Genomic DNA, 10,624 nt, shown 5'->3' with positions numbered 1-10,624 from the left:
CTGGAAACTTAACTTTACTTCCAGTCCAAAGTGGAGTAAAGTTTCCAGGACTAACGTTAGTCTACCAGCAGAAGCTGGAGTTCCAGTGCCAGGATCTGAGGTCAAGATTTTATGTGGGGAAAGCATATTTTCTGTGCATAAATCCTGAGTACAGGTCCCAGCATTCAAGCAAAGAGCACAGTCTGAGTTAGCACAAACACACAACACATTTTTTGTGCACGTAAATCACATTTTTCTTTGTGCAAATGTTCTGTTTTGTGTGCATTTTTAAACTCCCATTGCATTAGCTTACCTCACTGGCAGGCCGATACAGTACAGTGCGCTCTGGTGGAGCGCACTGGTAGCCCGGGTTTGGATGCACGTTTTCGACGCGCTAGCTTCATCCCTTATACAGTAAGGGGTAATAGCGCGTCAAAAACATGTGTCCAACCCCCTGAAACTAATAGCGCCCGCAACATACAAATGCACGTTGATGGGCCTATTAGTTATTCCCGTGCAATACAGAAAGTAAAATGTGCAGCCAAGCCGCACATTTTACTTTCAGAAATTAACGCCTGCCCAAAGGCAGGCGTTAACTTCGGCCAGCACCGGGGAAGTGCACAGAAAAGCAGAAAAAACTGCTTTTCTGTGCACCCTCTGACTTAATATCATGGCGATATGAAGTCGGAGGTCCCAAAAGTGTAAAAAAAAAGTAAAAATCGGCCCGCGGCCGGCGGGTTGGAAGACGGACGCTCAATTATGCCGGTGTCCATTTTCCGAACCCGCGGCTGTCGGCGGGTTTGAGAACCAACGCCGGCAAAATTGAGCGTCCAATGTCAAACCTGCTGACAGCCACCTCTCCTGTCAAAAAGGAGGCGCTAGGGACGCGCTAGTGTCCCTAGCGCCTCCTTTTACCACGGGCCCTGATTGGCATAGGCCACCCTCCTGAATCGCGCGCCCAGGAGAATGGTCTGTGCGTGCGCCGGGAGAGTGGGCGCTCGCCGGCTCTCCCTCGTGTTTTTCTGTATCGGCCTGTGGGAGTTTTAAAAAAAAATTAGCTTGCATGTTAAAAAAAAACCAAAAAACCCCAAGAAAGTGCAGACTGAATTTCAGCACACAGTTTTAATGTTCAGCTTATTACCTGCAGCCCTTAGAGCGTAAGCCCGCTGGGAATAGGGAAATACCCTACAGTACCTGAATGGAATCCACTCTGAAACGTCACAAAAGGCAGAATCTAAAAAGAAACTATAACTACATACAATAAATAGAGGGGCTGAGTGGCTTTTTTGCAGGGTTTCATGTTGCATCACCGGGTGTGTGGTAGTGGAGACAGTTTGGGCTGCTGTTACTGCGGTGACACCAGATATTTAGTTTTATAAGCTCTGCGGTCATGGTTGGAGGAGTTTGTTTACTGAACGCGAGGTGCAGGGTTTATAGTAGAGGTCTGACCCCAGACTTTATTAGTGTTGTCTGATCCAATCGGATACAGGGGAGAGGGGCAGTGGGATGGATCCAGCTGTGGCCAGGGTTTGCAGAGGGGGGGGGGAGGTCAGGTAGGGATCAGGGGGATGGGGGAGAGCCCTGAAGCAGCTGCTGGAGGTGGTATGAGTGAAGCCAGTACTTTTCACTGTGGTGGGGACACCAGTTAGGCTGGAGCCAGCCTTGTATCCTCGCCAACCCCCTGCGTTTTCCAGTTGTGCATGGACATGGAGCCCAGAGCTGAGAGCTCAGCAGGGTTGGCAAGCAAAACCAGTGCTCTGTTCCTATCGTTACACTTCAGGCTCTAATGAGTTTCTCTTCCTTTACTTGTGCAATCTGTGGGGCCATTTGAATCCTGATTATGCTGGCGGGTACACATGGTAAAGCTTTCAAGAAGCTGATATCAGATATTTGGATGTTTTTTAGCGGAGAAGTGAAACTGCTGTTTACAACAGTCTGCAGCCCTGGGGTATAATTTTCAGATTTTACTTGTACGTAAGTGTCTAAACCCAAGAAAGGAGGGGTTGTGGTAGAGCAGAGCTGCAGGCTGGGGTGGGGCTTCCTTATTATGTAAGGGGGCGAGGCAGAAGGCCATGTATGAAATACTCCTGCTCTCCCCACCACAGACACTGCACAGCACTGCACTGCATTCCTGCTCCACTCTCTGAGCTTAGCCAGGGCTGCAAGATGGCCCAGAACACAGGCACTGCACAGCTGAAGGTAAGGTTAGGGTAATATTTGGGTTTGGGTTTTTTTACCTGGTCACAAGCAGAGCTAATTCTTGCACATGGCTGGGAGCACCCAGTGCAGGGATCTGGCGGCTGCGGGAGGGAAGGAGACTTTTCCAGGGATCTCCCCGTTTCCTGAAGCCTGCATGCTAGGGGCTCTCGCCCACGGCTTTCAGCAGCATCCTCGTGGCTGGAGGGGGGCAAACCTGTGCTGGCCATGGGCTTTACAGCAGGAGTCCAGCATCTGCGAAGGGGAAAGGGCGTTGCTGCAAAGCAGTATCTGGGGCAGTGGGGTAAGTGCATCAGGGGTCATGGGGGGTAACTGCACCGCCGTGTCAGGAGCTGCATCTCCTGCTGTGAGGTAAGGAATATCCCCACCTGTGCTCTGTGCTCCCAGCCTGATGACAAGAGCTTCCACGCACACCTCGTCAGCCTGCACGCCCTGAAATCCAAAAGGAACCTTTCTTTGACGTAAAGTAAGTATTCGGGTGAGATCATACCCACCGCGCCCTGGCTTACGAGTGGGGTTCTTGCCTTTCTGCTATCTGCAAAACAAACTCATTTGGCAACACCTGCTCGAGAAAGGGGCAGAAGGGGTTATTGTACAGCAGGAACAAATTACATTTACAGAGCAAGGGTGACTGGGTGGACCAAGCGTTCCTTATCTGTTGATAACTTCTATGTTTCTAGGATGCAGATTTGGATTTATAGCAGGGCTGGGGAACAACTAAACTGAGATTTTGCTCGAGCAGCAGGGGGGATTTTTTAATTTATTTACTAGACATGAATAAATGATAGGACAGGGTCATCGGGGCAGGATGTGAAACCATGCTGGGTATGAGCAGAGGGGGAAAGGGTAGGTTTCTATCTGTTCCTGTGAGGCAGGAGAGGGAGGGACAGTGAGGCTGCCTGGCACTCAGCTGGGTGCAGTGGCCAGACTTTGCCAGCTGTTAAGAGAAATACAAGGAGAACATGGATATAGGTAGAGCCTTGACGTAAGTGGGTCCCAGCTGTGCTAAATACTGTTTTACCTCCTCCTGAAATGCACAGATAAATAATGTTTGGGAGGGCTGGAAGAGAACGTGATGGTGAAATACAAAAGATGCGAGGGTGGAGGGTGGGGATTCCATCCCATTGTGGGCACGGGCAGGGTGCCCCGCGAATTATCACTTGCCTGGAGCTTAACTGCCTTCCCCCGCATCTTCGCAGAGAGAAGCTCCCGTGCACATCAAGAAGAGCACTGTAGGCTGGACTAATCTGATTAAAAGGAACCCTCTGCCCAATTTCATCTGCATTAGTGACAGAACTCGGCAAACCTCTCTGTTTTTTTGGAAAGTTCAGGCTGCTCATGGGTCCTGCATCTGAAGTGGGCAAGAGCCCATGAGACTGGAGCACTAACTTTTCTGATACCACTACCTATTGGTGTTGGAATTTTGTGTAGAATAAAGACTTATGAGTCTATATATTCTGCTAGTTTGCAAAGAAATTCCAAACGCATGTCATAGTAACTGTGTCACATGCACTTACAGCGGAGGGGATGCAATATGCAAAAAATCATCTGCAGCCACTGGTTCACTGATCACACAGAAGCAAAACATTTCTGTCGTGGGGTTCTTCCTACAGAGGGACAAAATGAATGTCAGTTAGGCCCTCTGGGGAAGTGGTGCGCACCACTCCCAGGCCTTCGGCTGTGTTTGTCTCCAAACAATGCACAAGGCCCTGGAGTTTGTGGTTTCCAAAGGAAGCAGCCTATTTACTAACACAGTTAACAGCAATGAAAATATTTACAGCAAAACATCCAGGGGGATAGCACAGATACAATTACATTTACTACAAATTATCCACACAGGTTTGCTACCTAACTAGGATTCAGCTGGCTTGGGCCGTTTTTTGTTCTTTTTTTCCGCCCAGGCTGGCAGCAGTTGTAAGGGGAGAGGGTGAGCTGGGGGCTGACATTGTAAGGTTCATTGAAGAAGGGGCTTAGTCTTCGAAGCGTCTGGAGTTTGAAATAAGAGTTCTTTGCCACCTGTTTTATTTTGGACCGCAGCGTTGGCTTATTTTTCCATCGCTAGACCCAAAGTCTGGGCTTGTCCTGAAATGCATAAGCTTCCTGGAGCAGAAACATTTTATTTCCCATCCAGGGATCAGGTAAATGAACAGGGCAAGCTTCGAAAGGAGAAACCAAATTCTGTGAGCAGCTTTATCTGACTCATCCCTTGGTGATGCCTTAAAGGTAAATTTTAAAAGGGGTGCGCGGGCATCCGTGCGCGTGAGGGTCCCGGAGCGCGCACATGGACGCGCCGACTTTATAACATGCGCGTGTCGCCGTGTGCATGTTATAAAATCCGATCCCCACAAGCTCATGTGTACCCGATTTTTGTATCGATGCAGGTGGGTGCCAACTCGCGAGCGCTTCACCGGGACAGCGCCTAACGGGCGGCCCCCACCCAGACTCCATCCCTGGCCTGCCCCCCTTTTAAAAAAAAAAAATCCAGCTTTTCCACATGTACTGGGAGATACACATGTGGCCGGACCGCTTTGAAAATGCACTTGGGCATGTGCGTGGCCTGGCCACGCGCGTATCTCCAGGTCTTGGTGCACGCCAGGGAATTCAAATTAGGCCGTTAATTAGATGCATTCAACCCACACAGAACAAAAAAGCTACCTGGATGAAAATCAAACTTAAAAAAGAAGAACCAAGCTTGAATCTCAAATAGAGCCCATGCCTACCTTAAGAGACCATCATAATAGAGAGCTATGGACATTCACTAAACAGCTGTTCCATGTGGGATGATAGGAACGCTTAGTCTAAACAATGGTCTCCAATATACAACATGTTTTAAATATTTTTCATTTCAGCTTGTGAATTATTTTCCTAATTCAGCCAAAAAACTGTCCAATAACCATTGGAATGCTTCATTCTATACTTCCCATCATGTTCCTTCTGAACCCTGGTTTTCAAACTAGAAAGTTTAAATATTCCAGTGAAGACCCAATGCCCCTGAGGAAGAGTCGAAACGCACAACGTGTTGGGCTTTCTGTGGACTTGTACGTGGAGTGTATTATGGCAATTCACTGGTTGGAAGTTTGGACATTTCCATCTGTGGCATTAAGATCAGTGGAGATCGCATTTGCTTCTGCTCCATATGGACAGTTTTTTGGCTGTAGTAGAAAAATAATTTGCAAACAGAAAAGAAAAATATGAAAAAAAATGTATATTGGAGACCAACGATAATCCAAAGACAGGGGAAGCATTGTTTACTCTAAGTGTTCCTATCATCCCATATGGAAGAGCTGTTTATCGAATGTCTATAGCTCCCTATTTTGATGGTCTCTCAAGCTAGGCATGAGATTCAAGCTTGGTTCTTCTTTTTTAAGTTTAACTAAATGCATGGCACCAATTACCTAACAGACTGTTATTAGTGTATTGTGCATGAGATGTGCAAGCTGAATCATTGTTTAATAACTAGTTTTCAATAAAGAGCTGTATGTACTTTGTAGTCTTTTTTTCTCTGTTTCTTATTAAATATATGAGGGAGCATCCATCATCCATAAATATCCATTATCTGTAACAACCATGGGCCCAACCCTTTTCAGCTATAAGGTGCTCCACTGTATTGAATAATATACTGTAGTGATATCTGATCTGCCTTTCCCTGACATGTATTTATAATTTTTATCTTTAAGTCCCAGGTTTTGACCACTGGAGCTGGGATCCCAGTAGGGGATAAAGTGAATGTTATCACAGTGGGGTCCCGAGGTCCTCTTGTGGTCCAGGATATGGTTTTCATCGATGAAATGGCTCATTTCGACCGGGAGAGGATCCCCGAGAGAGTTGTTCATGCCAAGGGGGCAGGTGAGTATGTTCTGTTTCTCATTCAAGCATAATTAAATACATTCAGGATAATGTGTGAGAGGCATGAGAACTGCATTATTATCTATATATTCATAAAAGACTTGTGCTGGTCAGCCACACTGTCATGTTTATCTGTGAGCATCAGGCGTGCACACTCAAACTCGCGCTCCCACTCATATATACAGATACACAGGCTCCCACTCACACATACACACACACACACACACACACACACACACACGCTCCCCTATTCACACAAATATATACAGGCTCCCACTCACTCACGCACACACACACACACGTGCTCTTCTATTCACACATAAACATAGACAGACTCCCACTCCCACAGACATATACACACACACACAGGCTCCCCTACTCAAGCACACACACACACACACACACACACACACACAGGGTAACTTATTCAAGCACCTGCAGACCCCTTCTTCAGCTGCCACAGGTTGGGGTCCATGGCAGCTTTCTCCTTTTTTGCCACAAGATGGGAACTGCAACAGCGCTGATTGTGTGAGTCTGAGATGTAAGTGGGTGGGCCATAGCCCACCCACGGCTATGCCTTTGTTATGAACTGGTTAAAAGACAGAAGACAATGAGTACAACCGATTGGAGGGCAGTAAGTAGGGCAGTGCCTCAAGGATCTGCACTGGAACCCAAGCTTTTTAATCTTCTTCTATAGCAATCACTATTTTATTTAGCGCTCTCTAGAGCTGGGCAGCGAGAGACGTCTAATATCCCGTCAGTGTAGTTTATAGAGAGGCTTCCTAAGTGTCTATATGCTTTCTATTAATTATTTAACAAAATAAAACAATATTGATCAATTTCACTTTTGTTCAGTTTTAAAATGTATAACTGTTACGGACCAGATAACCCGAACGACGCCAGGCAGTTTTTGTTAGTACATAACATGAGTGCCCATGAAAATGAAGAATAAAACAATAAATACGAGTGAGGATGGATTATTCCTAGACTGGATTTCTCTATTTCACTCTGCCTCTTCTCTCATTACAAAACACCCGCAGCTCCTCGTATTTGTAATTTGCCCCTTTGCTTTCCTTCTTCTCCCTTGCTTCGCCGGTTTCCCTTTCCTTGTAGTTTTACGGGTAACGTTCCTGGATGCATTTGCCATGCTTTCCATGTGTCTGCACCCTCGGATCTTTCCACTGTGTCTCATGGTTTTCCCCATTCTCCTTGTGCACCTGCAGCTTCCGCTCGTTAGCTGCCGGCCCGGTGGTCTGGACTCTGCCGGTGGTCTCTACTGTACCAGAGCCGTCCTCAGTCTGCTGGACGCGGGCAATGTCAGGCGGATTGAGGATGGCGTCGGCGGGCCGCAGATAAGCAAGCTCAGTGTACAGACAGGCAGGGCTGCGGAAAGATGTGGTGGTGAGCCAGTTTGCCCACCCCCTGACCTAAGCACATTTCATAGACTGCTTAGTCATTTCTCACAGAAGGCTCTGCCAGCAACAATTCAAGAAAAGGTTGCAGATGCACCTGTTTTTTCTAGCTTGCTTACCCTTCAGTTGTGCACAAGTACTATCAGCTGATTGAGTTGTGTTAATGTGCTTTGTGGGATGTTAGCTGCTGTTTCTCTCTATGGCATCCTGGAGGTCTTTTTACATTAATTTTAATTCATGAAAGCTTCGATACGCTTTTTTTTTTTTTGGCTTGATTGTATTTCATATTGTAAGGGGTTTTGGAAAAAGACATCAAATAAATAAGTAGACGGAAGTGGAAATACACTTACAAGGCTTTTTTTTTCTTTCTGAAATGAGTGCATGGGGCGAGGAATGTACAAGTGCAAATGTGCTTTATCTGCGAGGAGCTGGTTTAAATGTTTGAGCTGGCTGCTGAATAGTTTTGCTTACGCACACATTTGCTGATCACCCTGATATCACATGCTGAAAAGGATTTATCGTTATAACAATTATTGCACTCTTGCAGAGTCTTAACATTTGCTTGGAGCTTGTTCCTTGTGGGAAGGGAATATTCTGCCCTTGCCCCGTGCTTTCTGGAAATCCGTTAACAGTTTTGGCCCGCCCCACTATCTCCAGTGGGAGGCTGTCCCATGAATGCTTCTTTATGTTACTCCTGAATCCACCCCCTTTAGCTTCATAATCATTTCTTTTTTCTTCTAGAACTTTCTTTCCATCCCAAACATTTTAGGGTGGAGGGGTGGATTTTAGAGGGGGTTTTTTCCCCCCTGGAGACTTGTTGACATAGCTGGCATTTCAGTACATTCAATTGATTCCCGAGGGGCTAGAAATGGCGACAGTTCTAGCCAAACAGAGAACACAAAGGGACATAAGATGCTGGAGTCAGAGTCCGGCAAATGGTTGACGGTTGAGATGGCCCCGAGGTTTGATTAAAACTCACTAAAGTGACAGCCGGATACACCCACAGGCAGCGTCCAGGCTCCCTGACCACTGTGGCCCTGAGCTTTCCATTGATTTACAAAGCAAGCACTGGGGGTGCAGGGGCTCCTCCGGGGCAGTGCAGTAAGAACAGCAAAGCTTCCATCTCCTGCTCAGACCCTCCTTGCTAATATCCTGAAGTTGTTTTGTTTTTCACTGGCCTATACTTAAGATGATTCTAGTTATCAAAACTTTAGACAATTAGCAGAAACATTTGTTTTTAAGCTCCAAGGAGACGTGCACCACAACATTTAAAAATAATAATAGTAATTGCATGTCATTAAGTTAAGCCTTCACACACTGACTTCCTAGAACTTTTTATATCTTTTAAAATCAAAATCCCAGTGTGACTTTAGGCAGGACACCTTAGTAGATGCAGTTGTTTTTCCGGTTGGAAAAAACAGATGAGTCATGAAAAAAAAAAAAAAAAGTACAACTCTTGAGCAAACGACTTATTGTAAATTACCTAACTCGTTCACAATTCTTCCGCAAAAGGACTCCTGCTAGGCTTTCTCTGAGCCGTCCCTTACTGTGCAAGCAACGCTTCTGCTGTTGTCAGTGTGTTTTAAAGTTTGTTTCAGGAAAAGAGCTGTAACCATATTGGGGCAATTCTGTAACATCGTACCTAAGTCATGCGCACGGGTTACCCCCATTTTCAAACTGGACTTACGTGCATTAAATCCACTTTGAAAATGATCCCAGCAAAATTACGTGCACGCAGCTGCACCTGCTGTTTGGTGCTTAGTTTACATGCATGGCTTTTAAAATCAGAAAGTATAAACCTCGGACAGACCCCACCCCCCCTGGAATACCTCTCCCTGTACATGCATGCAGTGTGTATGCAGAGAGAGGGACAGAGTTGGGATTTTCATGCCCGTAAGGGACTGTTACAGGGTAGCAGAGGGCTCTTCTCTGCTGACTGAGATTCAGCAGAGCTGGGAGACAGCAAATCTTAGCCAGCCTGCTGCCCATAAATGTTTGCCATCCTAGGCACAGACATAATATACCTTTTCCAATCTCTGTGAGTCAGTTGATGCAGTGCATCTGGATTTCCAGAAAGCATTTGACAAAGTCCCTCATGAGAGAGGAAATTAGAAAGTCATGGGATAGGTTGTGGATTGCCAACTGGTTAAACGATAGAAAACAGAGTAGGGCTAATGGTAAACTTTCCCAGTAGAAAAAGGTAAATAGTGGAGGGCCCCTGGGATCTGTTCAGGGACAGCAGCTTTATAATATGTTTATAAATGAGCTGGAAATGAGAACAAGTGAGGTGATCAGATTTGCTGATGACACAAAATTATTCAAAGTTGTTAAATCATAAGAGGATTGTGAGAAATTGCAAGAGGACCTTGCAAAACTGGGAGACCGGGCAGGCAAATGAAATTTAATGTGGACAAGTGCAAAGTGATGCACTGAGGGAAGAGAAACCCAATGTATGGTTACACAATGCAAGGTTCCACATTTAGGAGTCACCACTCAGGAAAAGGATCTAGGTGTCATCGCTGAAAATACATTGAAATCTGCTCAGTGTGCAGCAGCAGCCAAGACAGCAAACAGAATGCTGGGGATTATTAGGACAGGAATGGAGAATAAAGCAGAGAATATCCTAATGCCTCTGTATCACTCCATGGTGCATCCTCATCTTGTGTTCATATATCATACACAAACAGAATGCTGGGGATTATTAGGACAGGAATGGAGAATAAAACAGAGAATATCCTAACGCCTCTGTATCACTCCATGATGCAACCTCATCTTGAGTATTGTGTGCAGTTCTGGTTACCACATCTCATGAAAGATATAGAAGAATTAGAAAAGGTACAGAGAAGGGCGACCAAGATGATAAAGGGGATGGAACAGCTCCCCTATGAGGAAAGCCTAAAGAGGTTAGGGCTGTTCAGCTTGGAGTAGAGACACCTGAGGGAGGATATGATAGAGGTCTATAAAATAATGCTTGGAGTGGAACGAGTAAACGTTAATCAGTTGTTTATGCTTTCAAAAAGTACAAAGACCAGGGGACACACAATGAAGTTACTGGGTGATGCATTTAAAACTAATAAGAGAAAATATGTTTTTACTCAATGCTTAATTAAGCTCTGCAATTTGTTGCCAGAGGATGTGGTGAAAGCTGTTAGTGTAGCTGTGTTTAAACA

General features: G+C 45.8%; 1 protein-coding gene across 1 annotated transcript in view; it reads left to right on the top strand.

Annotated features, from left to right (window-relative positions):
* Nucleotides 1-2,022: 2,022 nt before the first annotated feature.
* Nucleotides 2,023-10,624, top strand: part of LOC115079431 (catalase-like) — a 33,145-nt gene continuing 24,543 nt past the window's right edge. The window contains exons 1-2 of the mRNA XM_029583023.1: nt 2,023-2,178; nt 5,874-6,042. Of these exons, the coding sequence (XP_029438883.1) occupies nt 2,056-2,178; nt 5,874-6,042 (292 nt within the window). The 5' untranslated portion in view covers nt 2,023-2,055. The remainder of the gene's footprint in view (nt 2,179-5,873; nt 6,043-10,624) is intronic.

Source organism: Rhinatrema bivittatum, chromosome 17 (genome assembly GCF_901001135.1).
Source record: "Rhinatrema bivittatum chromosome 17, aRhiBiv1.1, whole genome shotgun sequence".
In the NCBI taxonomy this organism is placed as follows: domain Eukaryota; kingdom Metazoa; phylum Chordata; class Amphibia; order Gymnophiona; family Rhinatrematidae; genus Rhinatrema; species Rhinatrema bivittatum.
The sequence above is the reverse complement of the archived record's forward strand: the minus strand, read 5'-3'. Positions and strand labels throughout refer to the sequence as shown.